General features: G+C 45.6%; 1 protein-coding gene across 1 annotated transcript; it reads right to left on the bottom strand.

The window, feature by feature from the left end:
* Positions 1 to 2189: 2189 nt before the first annotated feature.
* On the bottom strand, positions 2190 to 19720 carry LOC125531232 (tau-cadinol synthase-like). Its single transcript, XM_087519838.1, has 7 exons — positions 19628 to 19720; positions 13660 to 13912; positions 3739 to 4111; positions 3343 to 3561; positions 2954 to 3089; positions 2604 to 2852; positions 2190 to 2480 (listed from the first exon to the last, which is right to left on the bottom strand). Exons 1-7 carry the CDS (start codon positions 19709 to 19711, stop codon positions 2190 to 2192), a joined length of 1605 nt encoding a protein of 534 aa, XP_087375964.1. The 5' UTR covers positions 19712 to 19720.
* Positions 19721 to 20012: the final 292 nt, after the last annotated feature.

Genomic DNA, 20012 nt, shown 5'->3' with positions numbered 1-20012 from the left:
CCAGACTTGAGCTTCTTCACTTGAGCAGCAACTTGCTAGCTGATTTCTCTCTGACTAAAGCGCCAGAAAAGCTCCTGTCTGCTAGGACTACGTCAGTATTTCCCCAAAGAGGAATGGATGATGCAGCACAATGACGGTAGGTATTTCCCTCAGTGAAGAAACCAAGGTTATCGAACCAGTAGGAGAGCCAAGCAACACAACGTAAACAACACCTGCACACAAATAACAACACCTCGCAACCCGACATGTTAAAGGGGTTGTCAATCCCTTTCGGGTAACGATGCCAAAAAATTGTAGTAGATTAAAATAATAGATTACAAATAAAATAAAATACAACAAAGTATTTTTGTATTTTGGTTTAATAGATCTGAATAAAAATGTAAAGGAAAAGTAGATCGCAAGCAAATATATGAGGAAGAAGACCTGAGAGTTAGATCGGTCTCACAATAAGTGACATATCGCTTTCTCTCTCTAAAAAAGAGCACAACGAGATATATATATCTGGCCTGTATACCGATTCCTAATACGAATCCCCTATGGGCGGACGACTACTATGCCTTCCCTCGTTCGCGTCCGGTCGCTGTGTTAGATCGGTTCCGTCCGTTTTTTCTTTCTTTCTGTTGTTAGTTCTTTGGTTTCTTTGTTTTTTCATCGGTTTTCGTTGGTTTTTCTTTTTTCTTCATTATCTTTTTAGTTTTCTTTGTTTTTAATGGTTTTCTTTAGTTTTCCTTATTCATTTTCTTCATTATACTATGGTTTTTTGTTTTTTGGTTTATTCACTTTTCTTTTTGTTTTTTTGTCAATTTTTTTGTTTTCTAAACACATGTCTAATTTTCATACACGTTGAACACTTTCGCATACATGTAAGCATGTTTTATGCACGTTTAACATTTTTCAAATACAGTTTTAATATTTTTATTAAAGCATGTGTTGAATATATTTCAAATACATGTAATTTAAAAAATACATTTTGAAACATTTTTCCGATGATAAAAGGCATTTTTGAAATATGAAAACAATTTGTGTACATTACACAAGCATTTTTTGAAAATGTCAAGAACACCTTTTTGAAACTTGTGAAGTAAATTATCTTTGAACGCACGAAACATTTATTTTGAATTACGTTGGCATTTTTTTACATTGTACAAACATCTTTTTAAATGTCACACACGTATTTTTTTTGAAATGTGTGACATTTTGTAATTGTCACAAACAATTTTCATACACATGATTAACATTTATAATATTTTCATTCCTGTTATACTTTTTTTGTGTATGTAAAAAATATTTTTATACATATTTAACATCTTCCAAATGCAAGATTAACAGTTTTTTAAAATTTTATGTGTTTATATTCAGAAATATAAACAAAAGTAAAAAAATAAAAAAAATGTCCTGGAAAACGAAAAAATGAAATAAAAATATGAATGATGTCAGTATGACGCTACAACTGGTTATTGGACCGGCCCAGTACGGACTCCCTGCAGGCGAGCTGTGCCTAGACATCGCGGCGAGCGATACATAGATGCGCCCCAGCCTGTCTAGCATTCTCTGTTCAGCACCGAAGCTCATGCGGGATTGCAACCAGATCCAATGGCCACAGAGGCAGTGAACGGTTTAAAACAACAATGGCCTGATAGGGTTGGAAAAGTGCATAATTAAAATGTCTCTAAATATAATAGATGAGAGAGAGGGAATAGGAACGAGTGTCGGGAGAGGGGACAAGGATGCACATCGGTGGGGTGTGCCCCACGCATGATGTGACCAGCAACATGGACGACAGATGACGCCTTGGTCGAACGAGGGCACACGGGCGACCGGCGCTACGAGCGACCGGTGGCCCGGCTGGAAACATTTTCCTTAGTAAATACTCCCTCCGTTCCGTTTCAAAATAGATAACTCAACTTTGTGCTAACTTTAATATAAAATTAGTATAAAATTGGGTCATTTATTTTGGAACGGAGGGAATAGTATATGTATGATTTGTAACTACATGCCAAGGTTTTTACCCTGCAAAAAAATAAAAACCCTACATGCCAAGTTTTAAACAGATGTGCTTATTTTCAAACCAAAAGTACATAACAACAGGGTGCTTTATATATGAAATGGGGTGAAAGTCTTTTTCGATAACAACAAGGTGCACATCCATAAGTCCATTGAATGAGGGAGTATCCATGCATGTTGAGAATCTAGAGTGGGATAGGTTCGATGAACTGCTGCTGGATCTTGTCTTTGTTGCCACTTGTGAATGTGTACAGGTTAATATTGCCACGGTACATCAAGGTCATGCTCTTGGTCAGTCTGATGATTCGTTCTAAAGGCAGGAGCATAGCACGACGGTCAAATCGTGCCTGATTGGTAGTTTTCCATGCATCTTCAACCAGTTTACCCACCGCGGCCATTGCTACCTCACCCGTAACATGATGTTGGTTGATATAGCTATCTACTGAGCTGGCCACATCCAGTTTGTTCTTCCCGTGCTGTCAAGTGTGAACACACGAATATTTACAAAATTAGACAATTCACTTTACTCTACAATTATTTAAGGATAATCACCAAGTAAATGAACAATTGAATGTGCACACGCACACACATATATGTACCTGAAATGCAGTCATGTCATTCATGAAACGTGCCACCTCACTGCAAGCCTTCACGGCATCGGTGCAACCAATGGCCCACTGGAATGTTTCCTCAGTTACTTCGTCGCCCATACCAATGAGTGAAGTCACGAATGTAGCTGGAGCACCTGTGGAGATAACAGAGTTCTTGATGTGATCTTGAAAGCTTGGTATGTAATTGCTATGGAACCATTCAGATTCTTGTTGGTAATGCCTGCATAGAGTTTGGATCTGTGTGCATATATACAGGAGGAGAACTTTAGATTACGAACAATAATTATATGATCTTTGATAGTACTAATTGATAACGAAACCGGTAGATAAATATATACCGCTTTCCTAGAATAAACCATGCGGTACTTGTGATCTTGTTTCAGTTCATCCTCCAACTCTCTGAAGATATTCATCAGCTTGACATAGTATTTTTTTAAGTACACTGGTAAAATAGGGATAGCACTCTCGTCCCATCTGCATGTACTTAAGTCATCACTAACTATTATTCCCTCTGTTCGTAAATATAAGTCTTTCTAGAGAGTCCAGCAAATGACTACATACGGAGCAAAATGAGTGGATCTACACTCTAAAATATGTCTACATACATTTATATGTTGTTGTCCATTTAAAATGTCTAAAAAAACATAGAAACGGAGGGAGTAGTTATAAAATACTACCATCTACGAGAGGAGGGCAGATTCAAGGACCAAAGGAGATTACTACTAACCTTTGTATCGCTTCGTTGATCTTTCGACCCTCTTCCAAGGTAGCTTGCATATCAAAAGTGTCATCTAGCAGAGATATTAGCACACATATCTTGGCAAGGATTATCCGTGCATGTGCATATTGTTTCTCATAGTGTATTGTGTAACACCAGAGGTATATTTCAACGGTACGATGCCGAGAGTAGCTTAGTCCCACTTCTTCATATAGATCATTTCCCCACCTTAAGTATACATCAGTTAATAGGATATTGTATTAACTCTTTTACTTATTATATATTCATCATGATATATAAGCTCAATTTGTAATCATGGCTGATTAATCTAAATATAATTAAATCGTAACTAAATGCATATATTTTCATCCATGATAGAACTGTATATGTTCAGCGCATACGTACCGACAAAAATCCTTGAGCTCTTGCTGGTGAAGACGTTGCAGAAGATTAAATTCGAGCTTTGCAAGTTCTAGCACATAGGGGTTGCATGCTTTCTCTTGTTTGTATTCCTCAATGTAATAAGGCGCATCCACTCTACTCAGAGTCCTTGGTAATGGTATCTCAAGGCTTCGTTTGACTTGCTCAGATAAAGGGTATTTAAGGCTGCCACTCATAGATTCAAGATGGTGCCTTGCAAAGGCCATGGCTTCATCGAGTTCAGATTCGCCATTGACAGAAAGGTAAGCTGCATTGTATAAACTTAACAGTCCCCTCGGTTCATTAGTTATATCCTTGTTGAAGCTACCATCTTCTCCCTTGAACTTATTGAATACATCTGCAATAGAAAGTGATGTAATATAAGTTGAACCAGCTTCATGGAAGCATTTAACTAGGATTGTACTTTACTAAACAGCTCCAACCAGTAAATTCTATGTGCCAATTTTTTCCAAACTACCATTTTGAATGAAACCAGTTGGAATTATATGTACCAAGCCCATAAAACAATTATTATAATTCTTAAATAAATCGTAAAGACAACTAGCCCATTCAGATCAATATATAAGACTTGGTTTTCAACACACCACTAGGAGGTTGAGAAGAGGACACATACACACACGTTCCTCCTCCTATGCATATCGTGTTTCACGAACGAGTTGAGCGTGGGCTGGACTTATGTTGATAGTGCAAGTGCAAGTCAAAGATTTGTGCCACCCCTAGTTCTTCCTCGCCTGCTTCCTGATGTGCAACATCGTTTCCACTCATAGCAATGATGCGGCTGGGCTTGCAGCATCGCCTCTGGCGTCTCCCTGTGCATGTCATCTAGCATGCTCGGTGAGGTAGAAGTTGATGGGGAGAGAGATCGATGGGGACGATAGTGTAGAAAAGATATTGGATGCGAGACAATTGTATTCACATCATGGGGTGCCCATATATAGCACCTACAGGGGTAGTTCCGTCCATAGCAATGATCCTAATTACATGTTATATACTTGGGAAACAAGCGGGACAACTACACCTAATACAAGTATGTAGTCGTTGCTAGAGATGCAAAGACTAGACCGAACTCGTCAAAAGTGGATGTCGGTAAGCCCTTCGTCATGATATCCGCAAACTGTTGCGTTGTAGGAGCATGAAATATTCGAACGTTCCCAAGAGCCACCTACTCACGAACAAAGTGAATATCAAGCTCGATGTGCTTTGTGCGACGATGGTGAACCAAATTTGCGGAGAGATATACCGTAGAGATATTGTCGCAATACACCACAGTGGCCTTGTTGACAAGGCAACATAGCTCGAGGAGTTGGTGAAGTCACGTGCACCCAGCGACGGCATTGTCCACGACGCGATACTCGACCTCAGCACTCGAACGAGAGACAGTGGGCTATCGCTTAGATGACCACGAGATGAGCGTGGGTCCAAGGAAGAAACAATATTCAAACATGGAGCGGTGAGCCCAATCAGCATCATAGTACGCAACAATGTCGGTGGAGGGTGAGGCTGATAAGGTGAGGCCAAGATCCATATGACCATAGATTTAGCACAAGATCTGCTTCACCAAGGACCAGCGAGCATCACGAGGAGAATGCATGTGGAGACACACCCGATGAACAACATATTGCAACTCTGGGCGAGTGAGTGTCAAGTACTGAAGGGCGCCAATAGATGGATAAAAGGAGGCGTCCGGAGCTAGAGGACCGTCGGTGGAGGAGATCTTGGCCTTCGATAGGCGTGGCCATGGGCTTACAATTAAGCATATCAGCATGGTCAAGAAGCTCATGGGCATACTTTCGCTGATAAAGGAAGAAACCATCCTACTATCGACGCTGAATCACCTCATGGTCATATACTCGCATCGGTGCGCATGACAAAGAGGTTGTCGGTGCCGTCGAGGTGGTCGCAAAGATTGTACGCTGAAGAGAAGGCTGAAGTAGGTCTTCCATGCATAGATGTTGCTGGCGGTGTGGGAGAGCTTGATGGGAACATGGTCGGCGATGGGCACATTGCGAATGCGTGCCGCCATGGGGGGATCGGGTCCGGTGAAGAGGTTGCTTGGACCGTCGGAAAGGGAGGAAACCGAAGAGTCCATGTAGTTGAGTAGTTCATGGAGTAGCTGCTAAGAATGGCAAGCCAGTGCCTGGATGGTTATCTGTCATTTTTGGGGTCTCTGTCTCTAGGCATGGCTTAATGCACCAAATAACTTAGTGCACCATCCAATTTAGTGCTAAAGTCGCGAGAGAGCGGTGATTTTGCACCTAGGATCGTTACATCTGAGGTGAACAGTAAATTAAAAAGGTATTAAAAGGCTGAAATTTCTATATATTCAAGATGGTCATGTGCGCAAGGTGCATGCAAATTTTCATGGTGTCTTAACATATGAGGAGCTCGTGCCAAGAAAAAAAATCCAGGTGTTCTAGAAACTTTGAAAAAGAACACTATTTAGAGTCGTCTTTTTATGAATTTCTCGGATGTCCAAACACCACAAAAATTTGCACGCACCTTGCGCACACGAGCATCTCAGATGCCAAAAAATTTCAGTTTTTTTTCAAAATTTGTGTACTGTTTATTCTTTAATTCTCTGCTTACCGGTTGTAGATGAGCCTAGGCACCATTTTGAATTATAGTAAAATCGCTCCCAACTCTGCATGTGCCATTTTTTTATGGAAATCCTTCTGTTTTACTACTACTCCTTCACTAACGGGTGACGCGGCGACACCGATGCGACAATGCCTCATGACAGCAAGGGCAAGCCTCATGACATCATCTCCATCTAACAAACAAAAAAAACTTGGAGGCCATCCACATAGGGCAAGTCTCATGACAACATCTCCATCTACCACCAAAAAACATACAAAAAGACGTAGCCTTCAAGAAGAAATTATTGCTTGCATGTCGATGTTGGGTAGTCCAACCATGTCATACCAGGGGCTATCACCATCAAAATAAAGTTTCAAACCAACACCTTCTACAAGGTAACGACGCATGCAAGTTGACACTGTCTGGTCAATCGAGGCTAGATCATGAGTTTTCACCTAGAGCAAATACATCTGTGATGTCTGCTGCCATAGTCTTCGTCCACCACTCTATGGCCTGTTCACATTGCTTCCGAACACTGCCACACCACATTCCACTGATGATTGTGGTGCGCATCACAACAACATCTAGCAGCCGCCGTCGCTTGATGTGCCGCTTGGATGACGAAGTGAGAAGGTGCCCGCTCCGACATGCTATCTAGCCGGAACTGGCCACGTCAGCTTTTGCTGCCACGGCAAACTAGTGAAGGAGAGGAATGCCACACGCAACCTCTCCATAAGATCGAGCCAATGCTCGATGCATCATGCTAGATCCGACAAGCCTCAAACCACCATGCTTTGCACCAGCCCACACCTGCCATTGTCACTGTTCCGCTCCGACATGCCATGTTGGCGTCGCGTCCACTACGGTGGTCACGAGTGGTGGTGTTGCCAAGGACAAGGCCACATGCCTCCTCTAGCCTGGCGAATTCTGGGAGCAGCAGTCACAAATCGCCGCGCGACTCCTTGGCTTGTGCCTCCCCCTCTACATGAGGATGGACGCGATCCGATGGGGACGCGGACACCGGCGTCCGGCTCCACTTGAGGGCATGCGACGATCCGATCTGGGCGAAATCACCACCTTCAGGCACCACTAGTGCCTTTGCCGGCCACACGACTAGGAACAACATGCATAAGTGCCTGTGTAGCTAGTGGAGTGATTATTGGATCAAGCCAGTAGTGGCTTGACCATACGTATTTTGAACAGTCAATGTGGGGTGATCGCCCACCTTAATATTGTATTAATAAAATGTCAATGCTCGTACATTACATATACTCCGTGAGACCGGGGGGGGGGGGGGGGGGATCAGCTACAAACATCCACACACCACTGAAGCAACGGTGTATAGTCTACGCGGGAGGGGGCCAGATGATCCACAAGAGAAGATTCTCTTGGATCGAATGTCCCAAGTAAAGATCCGAGGTATGGATGTTATCGAACACCATATGTTTCCTAGACTTCTAGACTACCGAAAGGGCAGAGCACATCATCGTGCTGAGGAGAGGACGACTCCAGGAGGGGTGACAGGCAGAGAAGGCGCACCAAACTTTTCCATTGTGCAAACGACAGACAAGGGGCGACAGCCGAGGATATGCACCCACATAAGACGTAAATGGGGGCACTCCAAGAAGAGGTGCACGATTCTCCATGAATGCCCGACGGGCCGCAAGACTCCCTTCGTGGCACCGGCGAGCCCACCCTCGGGCTGTGGGAGCACGCCTGCCCCGCAGCGGCCGGTGGTGATGGCGCTGGCCTCTCCAGGGGGTCCGGTGGGTGGTTCTCCGTCGGTCATCTCCCCTCCCGCTTCTGATGCGCTTCGAGTGGAGGTGGCAAAGGTGGCGCCCGTTTCTACGGCCAAGCGCTCCAAGGCGGTGGTGACGTCCACGGCGACGCAGGAGCGGGCGAGCTCCCGCCCGAAGGGTGCCAAGGGCAACCTGCCTGCCCTCCAACGCGCCCAACTCCTGCAGGCCCAGAAGAACCTGGAAACTGAAGGTAATCCCATGCCCCGCTTTACGATCTTCGACGATTATTCTGATGAGTGCTTGGGGGGTATCTTAGCGGATAGTGGTGTTAGGATGTCTGACAAGGGGGAAGCGCGTGAAGTTCTTTCTCTTATCCACGCTAAGGAAATCGCGCAGGCCGCGCTCGCCCAGGCAGCGTTGGCCCGCGTTGCGCCAGTCGCAGAAGAAGCAGGGGCTTCTCTGGTGACTGTTGCGCAGCCCGATTAGGAGGACAGAGCAGCAGGGGCTGCGTCGTCCCCCTCCAACCGTCGTCTTGCCAAGACACGGCGCGTGGCCAAAGCGGTGACCGCTCGCGGTATCCGCCTCCGCAATCGCATTATCTAATGCGTTACATATTTTGGAATATCCGGGGCTTTGGCCACGCTGGGAGGAGGACCCAGCTAAAAGAGTTCATTCGAAACGAGGCGATCGACGTAGTTGGCTTGTAGGAAACCATCAAGACCGATTTCAATCATCGGGACCTGCTAACTGTTGACCCGCTGGAGCGTTTTGTTTGGCATTGGGTGCCGTCGGTCGAGCACTCGGGAGGCATGTTGCTAGGCATCAACCTAGTTTGCCTGGAGGTGGTGGCATGGGATGCTGGCCGCTTCTTTTTGTCGGCCCACGTGCGCCACCGTGCAACTCTCCGCGAGTGGGAGGTGATTGTGGTTTACGGCCCGGCCGATCACTCGCGCTCGCTCGAGTTCTTGGGAGAACTCCAGGCAAAGGTTGCGTCTTTGGGAACGCGAAACCTTCCTCTGCTTGTGGGAGGGGATTTCAACTTAATCCGTTCGGGAGCGGATAAAAACAATGGTATTATTAATTGGACAAGGGTGTCCATGTTTAATAGTGCAATTGCAGCTATGGCCCTTAGGGAAGTGGCTCGCGTGGGGGCACGCTATACCTGGACCAACAAACAACTTACACCGGTGTGGTCGGTTTTGGACAGGGTTTTTATGTCCCCGGAGTGGGAGGCGCTGTTTCCTCTTTGCTCCTTGCACGCCGAAACGAGGATAGGCTCGGACCACGTCCCCCTCATTCTCTCCTCGGGGGAAGAAAGGCTAAAACGCAGTCCTCGTTTCTTCTTTGAAACCGCGTGGTTAGAGTCTCCGGACTTTGAGCAAATCTTCCTTTCGAATTGGGAGAATTGCGTCGCCCGGATCGGGCGCGTACGCGGGCCGATAGAGTTCTGGATTGCTGCAGGCGCGGGCCTGCGTGCGGCCCTTAAAGGGTGGGGGGCTAACCAGGGGCGCGACGATAAGTTGCTTCGCTCGCGTTTGATTGCAGACCTTGCTCAGATGGACGCTGTGGCGGACGTGCAGACCTTCTCGGAGCAAGAATGGGCTCAGCGCTACGCGCTTGAGGCCTAGGTTGAGTCCCTCCTCCGGGCTGAGGAGGAGTACTGGCGTAGACGTGGAGGAATCAAGTGGACGCTCAAGGGTGACGCGAATACCAAGTATTTTCACGCCTATGCAAATGGCCGTCGTCGCAAATGTGCAATCCTGCGCTTGCAATCTGAGCAGGGGCTCATTTTGCGGCAACAGGATATCGTACGGCACATTTACGATTTTTACATCCATCTCATGGGTTCCAGGGAGGAATCCCGTGCCCGGCTTAGGGCGGACGTGTGGGACCCTGCGTTGCGGGTCACGGATGCGGAAAATGAGGGCCTGGGTCTGGCCTTCACCCCGGAAGAGATTGACAAGGCGACGCTGGGCATGAAATCGGACACCGCTCCCGGGCCGGATGGGTGGCCGGTGGCGATGTTCAAACGGTTCTGGCAAGTGCTCAAAGGGCCTATTTTTGACGTTTGCAATGGTTTTATGCGGGGAACGGTAGATATCTCTCGCCTAAACTTTGGGGTTCTCTCTCTGATCCCCAAAGTTCCGGGCGCGGATCATATTAGGCTCTTTCGTCCTATTGCATTGATTAATGTCCCGTTTAAAATTTGTGCGGAAGCTTGCTCGACCCGCCTGACTCCGGTAGCTCACCGTATTATTAGTAGGAACCAATTGGCCTTTATTCGGGGGCGCAACATCTTGGAAGGGCCGCTGGCCTTAAATGAGATTGTGCACTCCCTTAAACGTGCTCGTCAGCCCGCGATCCTACTGAAACTGGACTTCGAAAAGGCTTACGACCGCGTGAACTGGGAGTTTCTCCGACAGGTTCTCCTGGACCGGGGATTCTCGTCGGTTTGGGTTCACCGTATGATGCAATTGGTCTTGGGAGGCCAAACGGCGATTGCGGTGAACGGAGAAGTAGGGAACTTCTTTCGCAACAAGCGTGGGCTGCGGCAAGGGGACCCAGCCTCGCCGTTGCTGTTTAATTTTGTGGCCGATGCCTTGGGCGCCATGCTAGACAAAGCCCGTATGGCTGACCACATCAGGGGAGTGGTGGGCAACCTGATCCCGGGGGGGGGGGGGGTGTGTCTCACCTGCAATACGCGGACGACACACTCCTCCTTTTCGAGCCCGACACTCACAGTATTGCAACGGTCAAAGCCATTCTGCTGTGTTTCGAACTCATGTCGGGGCTAAAAATCAACTTTCACAAATGTGAAGTAATGTCCATAGGGATGGACATGGCTGAGAGCCAGCGGGTTGCCAACTTGCTCAATTGCAAACTTGGCCAATTTCCGTTCACATACCTCGGCCTCCCGATCGCGGCGAAGAAGTGTTCGATCGCTGATTGGGAACCTCTCACCTCCAAGGTAGCGGATAGGGTGTGTCCGTGGAGAGGGATATTTATGTCTTCAGGGGCTAGACTTATATTAACCAACTCCAGCCTCTCATCCTTACCTATGTCTGCCATGGGTTTGTTCATGCTGGCGGACGGGGTACACATTAAGTTGGATACCCCGCGGTCCCGCTTCTTTTGGGAAGGAGCGGGTCCTAAACGGAAATACCATATGGTTAAATGGCAGGCCGTTTGCAGACCTAAAGCCCAGGGGGGCCTTGGGATCATCAACTCCAAGCTGATGAACATTGCACTCATGTGCAAATGGATCTGGAAGATGTCTCAGGGTGAGACTGGCCTCTGGATCGACCTTCTCCGTGCGAAATACTTCCCGAATGGGAGTTTCTTTGAGGCGGCCCCTCGTGGGTCCCCCTTCTGGAACTCCATTCAAGCCCTTAAACCCTTCTTCGCCAGGGGTGCGAAGTTCGGGGTTAACAACGGACGCTCCACGCGGTTTTGTCTTGACCTTTGGATTGGCCAACAACCCCTTTGGTCCGAATTTCGCCAACTCTACTCCATTGCTGTTGAGCCCAACCAATTGGTTGCTTCGGCCCTTAGCTCATCTCCACCCTACATCAATTTTCGGAGAGAACTAACGGGGCCGGAGATGGCGGAGTGGGATCGCCTTCGGGCGCTGATTGCGGATGTTCCCCTGTCTGACTCCGCGGACACGGTCTCTTGAAGGCTTTCTTGCTCTGGCAAATTTTCTGTCAAGTCCTTATACAGAGAGCTTACCCGCGGCCAGGTTCCTTCGGCTGTCATGGGGCTATGGAAGGCTAAAATCCCTCTAAAGATCAAAGTCTTTTTATGGCAACTTTGCCAAGACCGCCTTCCTACCTCGATCAACCTTGCCAAGCGCAATGGCCCCGCCTCTGGCCCTTGCGCTTTGTGTGGGGTGCCGGAAGATGCGGATCACGCCTTCTTCCGGTGCCCTCTGTCGCGTTTCGCTTGGAGTGCGGTTCGCGATGCCGCGGGGGTGGATTGGGACCCCCGCTCCCGTGCCGCGCTGGTGTCTTCCTTGTCTTCGCTCCATGGCTCGTCGCGACGGGTCATGTGGACGTGTGCGGCGGCCATGTTATGGGCTATCTGGCATATTCGTAACAAACTTACCATTGAGGGTGTTTTTCCCTCGCACCCTGCTGACGTTATCTTCAAATGCATCGTGTTCTTGCAGCAATGGACACCGCTGGGAAGGCAACAGGACTCTGATCTTCATCGTCATGCGATTAACCGCCTCCGCTCTGTCTACGCCGAGTCCCGCGCCCCGTCGTCCGTGTCGTCTGCTGGATCATAGGGATGGGCAGCCCCTTTTGGTTCTACTTTCAGCCGAGCCTGCGTGCTCGTTTCGCTAGGCCGGTCGCGCCCTGTATCGTACTTATTTCCGTCTCCGGTTTAGTTTGCTCTCCTGGACTTTTTTGCTTTTGGTCTGTTGCAAAGTGTGGGTTATGTGCTTGTGCTACGCTGCCTATGTTGAAGGCTTTATTAATTTAAAGCCGGATGTCCCTGGCATCTTTGTTCTAAAAAAAAGAAAAGGTAGTCGTCATAGTCAAGGCAACCGACTGGATGAAGGAAGGCATGTGTACGAGTGTTACCATGTCGTATAATCCAGGCGAACCTTGACCTTGAGGGGCATCAAGCTGTCCCAATTGAAGCCATGTAGGGGGAGTTCGCAGCTGGACCTTTTGATCATATGGTACACTGCCCCTGCCTTGAACTGAAGACACCCTCCCTAGGCTAGGGTCCGCTCGTCTTACCACAGGGAACCGCATGAGGTCAAGTGTAGAACAAAGTAAGTGGAGCTCCAACTCAGGAGTGCTAGATAGATGGTCATGCACAGGAATTGCATCAGCACCAAGCCGAACGAAGTATCCCAGGGTCGCGTCGGGGGCGGAGACCATGTGTGAGTGTGTGAATGTTAGTTAGTGGGGAAGTGGTTGTCTGCTAGTTATACTCCACTAACTAGCATGTGTTGTATTGTGTTCTGGTGAGATGAGGAGTACATAAAAGGCAGAAGTGTGTGCTACAAAAATTGAGCCCAGTAGGCAGGTAGCCATGGGAGGAGGACACTGGAAGGACATGACGTTGGCGGCTAGCTAGGGTACCCCCTTCCAAGATCTGTTGTAGGCACAAGCTACTAGTCATGTGCTCTCTTCCTGGTCTCTGAGGACAATACAAACGCATCGGCCAACTTCCTCTTAGCCTCCTTCATGCGAGCTGCTGGTCGGGTAGCGCAGGAGGCCTGGTGGAGCTGCGAAAGAGAAGCCTAGAAGGTGACAAGGCCACTAGCTGCGATGGAGCAAGCATCGGACGCGGCGTGCGCCCCGTGCCGACACATGGAGCGGCATCCAAGCACATCGGCCCGAAGAGGACTACCAATTTTTTTTATGCTGATGGGGGCGGTCAAAGGAGTAAATAAATTTTTTGCCACTATTCATATGCATAATGCAAGCAAAACTAAAATATTGGGTGCGCGAGGGCCCTGTTGGTCTCCCCCTTCCACGCAGATGTTACTTTCGAGCTGTACTTTTTTTTTTACAGACGTTAGCAAATACAAAAATGGAAATATGATAGATACCCGGAGATATCCAAAGTCCATGCTCTCTAAGCAAGCAAAATCGAAGAGCAACCTCATAGAGGCTAGAACTATTGGATTCACTCTCGTAGATTTCGTTAATCACGGTGTTGATTTGTTCTTGGAAAAGGTGATCTATTCCAAGACGTTGGAGTGCATCCAATAAAGTCAATTGTTCTACCATAGTATTGTTGAACAACAAGTTGATGTCCTCCTTCAATTTGTCAGCTTTCACTCTCATTTTCTCTTCAAATATCTACATGCATAAAAGCACAGATGTGTTAATGTTAACCAAAAGGAATCACTTCATATGTGGTTGGTTAGGTTTCAGGCTGGGGTGTAGATTTCTACCGTCTTAACTTTGCAGTTATTACTTTGATTCCTAAAGAGCCGCATGCCAAAGAAATGAAGAAATTTCACCCTGTTATCGTGAGTAAATGTGCCATCAAGATTTTTACTAAAGCTATGACGACTAGAGTTTCACTTATTTGTGACACACTTATGTCTACTGATCAAACTACTTCATTAAAGGGAAGTTTATATTAGAGAGTGTTGTTATGGCTCATGAGGTAATACATGGGATTCATAGGACCAGTACCAGTGTTTACATTTTGAAAGTTGACTATGAGAAAGTTTATGGCAGAGTGAGTTGGGAATTGCTCACTTCTAGAGGCTTTGGGAGTAAATGGATTGGGTGGATATGTAGTACTCTATTTCAAAGTTTTTTGTCTGTGAGAATTAATGGCACCATGGGGCTCACTTTTTTGGGGGCAAAGGACTTAAACAAGGAAATCCTCTGTCTCCTTCGCTGTCCAACTTAGTTGTTGATGTCTTCTCTAAGATGCTCTCCAAAGCTTTTCATCATAGTTTGATCTCTAGTCTTCTTCCTCATGTTATTCCTAGAGGTGTGGTTGTTGGGAGTATGCCCTAGAGGCAATAATATTCTATTATTACCTTTCCGTGTTCATAATTACGAGTTTATATTCTATGTTATAACAGCTATGATCCTTGAATATGTGATTCAGTGAAAAACTCATATGCATGTGTCGAACGATAAACGATAAACGATAAAATAAGATTCCTAGTCTCGCCTCTAAGACTAGCTCAAGTGTTGTTCGTGATCACGTTTTCTTGATCTTGAGATATCGTTAAGAGTAACTATAGTCTCAAATAATTTTGAGAGTATGATGTTAGAAGAACGATCATATTGAATTGATCCAAATCTTGTTTGTTATACTTTTAGATAAATCGTCATAAGTCAATTGTTATAATACTAAGTGTTAACGTGTGTTTTAGTTAGTTCCTTAGACCATGAGAGTATCATAGTCACTTATTACCATACGATGAGCTTTGGGGTCGCTCAAACGTCATCTGTAACATGGTGATCATAACGACAACTTACATGTGCATCGGATAGTCTGGCAAGGGACACGATAGTTCGAGAGTGGAATTTGCTCTCCGACGATGGAGATATATTCTTAGTACCCTCTCGGTGTGATGGCATCCATCATTGTCTAGCCAGACACAGGTGACAACGTCACGGGGATGCCGGAACATGTCAACGAGAAAGAAGAAGAAAACCGGTAACGAGGAGATCAGTATAGTGAGCATGTGTATGACTCAAGAGGATACCGATATATCTCACCTTGGGTTTTTGTAAAGTATCGCGAGGCAAGGGGAACATCACATGATAACCAAAGGTTCACTCGAATGTCATTCGTGTAATCATAGGGATCGATATGGACGTCCACGAACGAAGGAGTTTCATTCATATCTATGTTTTACCGAACCTACGAGGTCAGAAGCTTAATGTAATCACAATCTGCTAAGTGTTAGTAGGATGGGAGTATCGAGGATTTATCTGCGAAATATTTTTGTGAATATTCTGAATAGTTCCCAGAGAAACTGGAAGCATTTTGGGGTTACCAGAAGGGTTTCAGAGTTTACCGGGCAATGCCAGGTATTCTCGATAAATAATATATAGGTGAAATTTTTTTTGGTGATTTTAAATTAATAATAAAAGACTATAGTAATTTTTAGAAGGCTTTTATTCAATTTAACGTCAACGGGCCTTAAAAGGCCAAATAGTGGAAAGAGTATTTGCCACCATGGCCCATAAGGAAGTGGCGCCCCCCTTTCCTATAGGGGAGGCCGAATTGGAGTGGGGGAGGAGGAAGCATCCCAAGTAGGGACTTTCCCTCCTTGGTGGCAGCCCCTCCCTCCCCCTCTAACCTATATATACATGACGTATTGGCCCTTTTGTATACCCAAGTTTGGATTCTCCTCTAGTTCTAATTGATCCTAGTTGATCTAATTAGAGGTAGACCTAGTGCCTCTAATCCTCATAATTGGAAGCCCAGTGTGGTTCCAACCTCCTCCTCTAATTCTTCGGCGATGATTAACTCTGGACGGCGAAGCACTGCGGGATTGTGAAGACCGTATGCTTGCAACCAAGTAGAGAGGTCGTGCTTTCGATATTCCATTCGAGGGATCGTTCATGGATGGTTCGCGGGATCGTTCATCTACGGCTTGAAGGACTCCAAGTATGATCTACACCGACTCATCTACTTCCGGTGCACTCTTGGTAACAATCGTGATCCAAACCTTATATGCGTCTTCATATTGTTCCTGGGTGATCGTAGGGCGATTTTTTTGTTTTCTACTATGTTTCCAACAGTGGTCTACCTACAATATGTAGATGACGCCATGCTTTTCTTGGATGGCTCCATGGACCATGCTAGGAATTTGAAGTGGATTCTCTCTTGTTTTGGAAATATTTCTGGTTTAAGAATTAATTTCCATAAAAGTGACCTTCACACTATTCATGTAGATGAAGATCTGACTAATTGTTTTGCCCAAATCTTCTGCTGTCACAGTGGTTCTTTTCCCTTCAAATTTGGGTGTTCCCTTGAAAGGATATTGAGGCCATTATTTCACAGATGCGCCACTTCTTTTGGGGAAATATGGGGATGACCACAAATACCATCTGGCTAACTCAGGACTCATATCTAGAACAAATGAATTTGGTGGCATGGGGGTCCCTAATCCTAGGGATTTTAACATGGTTGTACTTGCCTCTTAGAGTAAAAGATTCCTTGATGATAGACCCAATGATTGAAAGAAGCTTCTAAGTTTCAAATCTGGTACAAACGAACCCAATATCTTTGGGCTAAACCTGGTTTGGGATCTCGCTTTTGGAAAAGTATATCCTGGGCCTTTGCTGCTGCTAAATCTTCTCTATAAATGGAAACTGGGCAATGGTCACAACATTCCCTTCGGGCATGATATTTTGATTGATGATTGCTCACTTAAAACCTTGTTCTAGGATATTTTTGAGATTTGCTAGTAATAAGATGCTATTTTTGCCTAGGTCAGGGATGGTGTTGTTCTGAAAATCATTTTTAGGAGATGTGTGCATGAGAAAATTCTAAAAGGATGGTTTGATTTCGTGTCTCTTATAAAAACAAGGGTACTGCCTTCTGATAATGATACTCCTGTTTGGTTACTTGAGCCCTCTAGCTCCTACTCTGCTAAATCCTTCTAAAAAATGATCAAGTTTGATGGTGCATTTTCTAACCTAAAAGACCGTATTTTGAAAATCAATGTGCCACCTAATATACATGTTTTCTTGTGGCTTATCCTTCATCACAAAATTTTGAATAGTGATAATTTAGCTAAATGTTGTTATGTTTCTGATCACACTTGTGTGTTTGGTAATGAGCTAGAATCCATTAAGAACCTTTTATTTGATTACATTGTTGCAAAAAATACTTGGATAATCATTGCTGAAATACTTGGCATTCCTGTACCATACCCGTTTAATTCCTTGTACTCTTTTGGGAGTCAAAAGAAACAGTTTGATGCAATTATTATTTTCATCTCTGCTACCTTGTGGGGCTTATGGACCTCGCGCAATGAATTTGTGTTTCAGGGGCGAAGATGGCAAATCTTGAAGTGCATCCCAAGTTTGGTAGGTTCTTTGGTTCTTCAATGGAAGATCATGTGTACCGATGCTCAGGCTACTCTACTTCTCAAATGTCTAAGATTGCTCGATCATCGCAGTGCGGAGCTTCTTAGGATAGCTTGGCATGGTTCATCTTAGGGACATTTGATAGGATTACTTTCGTGGTGTTGTATCCCTGTTTTATGTCCTGTTTCTCCTGCAAACTTTGTTTATGATGAAATTGTAAAAATTCTGTTGCAACTACTAATGGTTGTGGCCGAGAGGTGGGGTACATTGATCTGATGGCTATTTTGCCTTGTCTTTAAAAGTTGGGCCGGGGGGGGGGGGGGGGGGTTGTGATTCAAAATAAGGAATCACTAACTTATGTAGGTTTTTTCCTTTAGAAAACTATGTACTATGTTTTTTTGCCTCGTTTATGTTGATCTATAATCATTATTCTCCTGTATACGTACTATAATCTAATAAACAACCTTATTATCTTATTTTATTCAAGGAAAAAGGAATAAGACATCGTGAAATAGGAGACATGAGAAAAACAGAAAAGAGAGGAGCCTGGACAGATAAAGAGCCCGCCAGAAGCAGCTGGTTTCCATCCTTGCTGCAAGCATCTGTTGTTGTTTTTTTCGATAAAGGACATTTCATTGAATTGATTTATCAAGGTGATACAACCGCATCGAAAGAATGCCCGTCGATCCCCTTTGTTATTCATCGAGATCTTTGCTACTATTTTGTCATTTAATATTGCTCAACTAATGGATTCAATGCAAGGTATACATTGAGATCTCATGGATGGTTTGCCGGAGCCTCGAGATTCCGTGGCAGTGGGTTGTAGTCCTCTTCTCGCGGGGTCGGTGAATCTTGCGCCATCGTCGTCCTCGTCATTGACTCCGGCGACTTGGACTTCGAGGTCGACTTCGATGAACCCGTCCACGTGCTCCTAGATGAGATGGATGAATAGCGCCATTTGGAAATGTCACTCGAGTAATCCATCTGTGACGAGGACACCTTTCACATCCTCATGGAGGAGAATCGGGAGTTGGAGGTCGCTCGAGGACATCCATGGCCTCGCCGTTTGCTAGCGCGAGGAACGCGAGCTCCACTACACATTCCAGCGGTCACGTTTGGATATCAAGTGTCGTCGCCAGTGGGCCTCTGGCGAGGGGTTGGACTCCGACTCCGACTAGACGCCAATCGATCTCGAAGGTCGTCATAGTTAGCAATGTCAATTAGTGACATTGCTTGCCTATTTATCTATCTAGATGTTAGTGTATGAAAATGTCCTTCTAGATATTTATTGTCATCTAAAAATGTGCCTGAGCACCTAACTATCATGTAAATTTTGGTGTGGATTTGTTCAAAGTTTGGTTAAAAGTTGATGCCAAACCAAGTACAGATTTTGAACATATGCAAAAAAAAGAGCTTTTTTTTAAGGGTAAGATAAGGTGAATCTTAGTTTGCACGTATGCCCCGCGGCTTTCAAACTTTTTTGGACTGCACTAATTCTTTTTGAAAGCTGCGGGCATGGAGAATATGTTAGGGTTGCTCTAAGCATATTTAGAGGGGTGCTGGGAAACCCGGTTACCTGACAATAAACCGAAATATCGTGTAGTAACTAAAATTGTTGAAAGCAAGCAACCTGAGACGTCTGTTAGACTGCATCAAGTTCAATCAGGCTCTCGCAGGCTAAGTGCAATTTACACTAGGGGGGAGGATGCGGACTACGGTAAATACAGACGACCAAACGACATGAAGAACATGGCCCAGAGCTCCATTGAGCTAGACTCCCAGAAAACGTGAAAAGGTCTACCAAACGCCTCCATACACAATAATCTCTAATAAGCTAATTTCTAATTTCACAAGATATTTCTAATACATATACAAATTGGCGCATATTGTAAATGTCTGAGTTCAAAATTACAGTCTGTGCCTGTGCGGTTGCACGGGTTAAGGATTATTGAAGGCTAGCTAATAGAATATACAGTATATATATATTTAAAACTTGAGTACCTCGGGTAGCTTTGGATCGTGTTGTACGAAGAAGTCATCCCACTCCGATGGCTCGAAGCTACGGACCCTCTCTGGAGTGGCCATAGTGCAAGATGCCACGAGCGGCCTCCGCATGATCAACACGGTCGATCGTGGCCGAAAGTGGCTCGCACGCGGAAGGACCATGCAATCCAGGCCACATGTAGCCGACTGGATGTTTTGGAATCGCGTGTTAACGTGAGAGTTCATCGAGTGCTCACCCAGAGCTGCGATTTACGTGTGGAAGAATGGCTACGGGCCTCTTTATATACACGATGGTTGGGCACACATGGGTTTTGCAAAGCTATATACATAGACTCGTAAATGAAAACACCCGTGAGTCTGTAGGGTGCCAACAAAATTAGTC

Source organism: Triticum urartu, chromosome 4A, assembly GCF_056163025.1.
Source record: "Triticum urartu cultivar PI428250 chromosome 4A, HENAU_Tu73, whole genome shotgun sequence".
In the NCBI taxonomy this organism is placed as follows: Eukaryota; Viridiplantae; Streptophyta; class Magnoliopsida; order Poales; family Poaceae; genus Triticum; species Triticum urartu.
Note: the sequence above shows the minus strand (reverse complement) of the source record. Positions and strands in the feature narration are given on the sequence as shown.

Bases quoted from the DNA above. Each gene is read 5' to 3' on its own strand.
- LOC125531232 (XM_087519838.1), bottom strand. From the start codon at position 19,711: ATGGCCACTCCAGAGAGGGTCCGTAGCTTCGAGCCATCGGAGTGGGAT. The intron at 4,112-13,659 runs GTATCTATCATA...TTTCTATTGCAG, and splicing joins TGGACTTTGGATATCTCCGG to ATGTATTCAATAAGTTCAAG. The intron at 3,090-3,342 runs GTTAGTAGTAAT...AAGTACATGCAG, and splicing joins ATCAACGAAGCGATACAAAG to ATGGGACGAGAGTGCTATCC.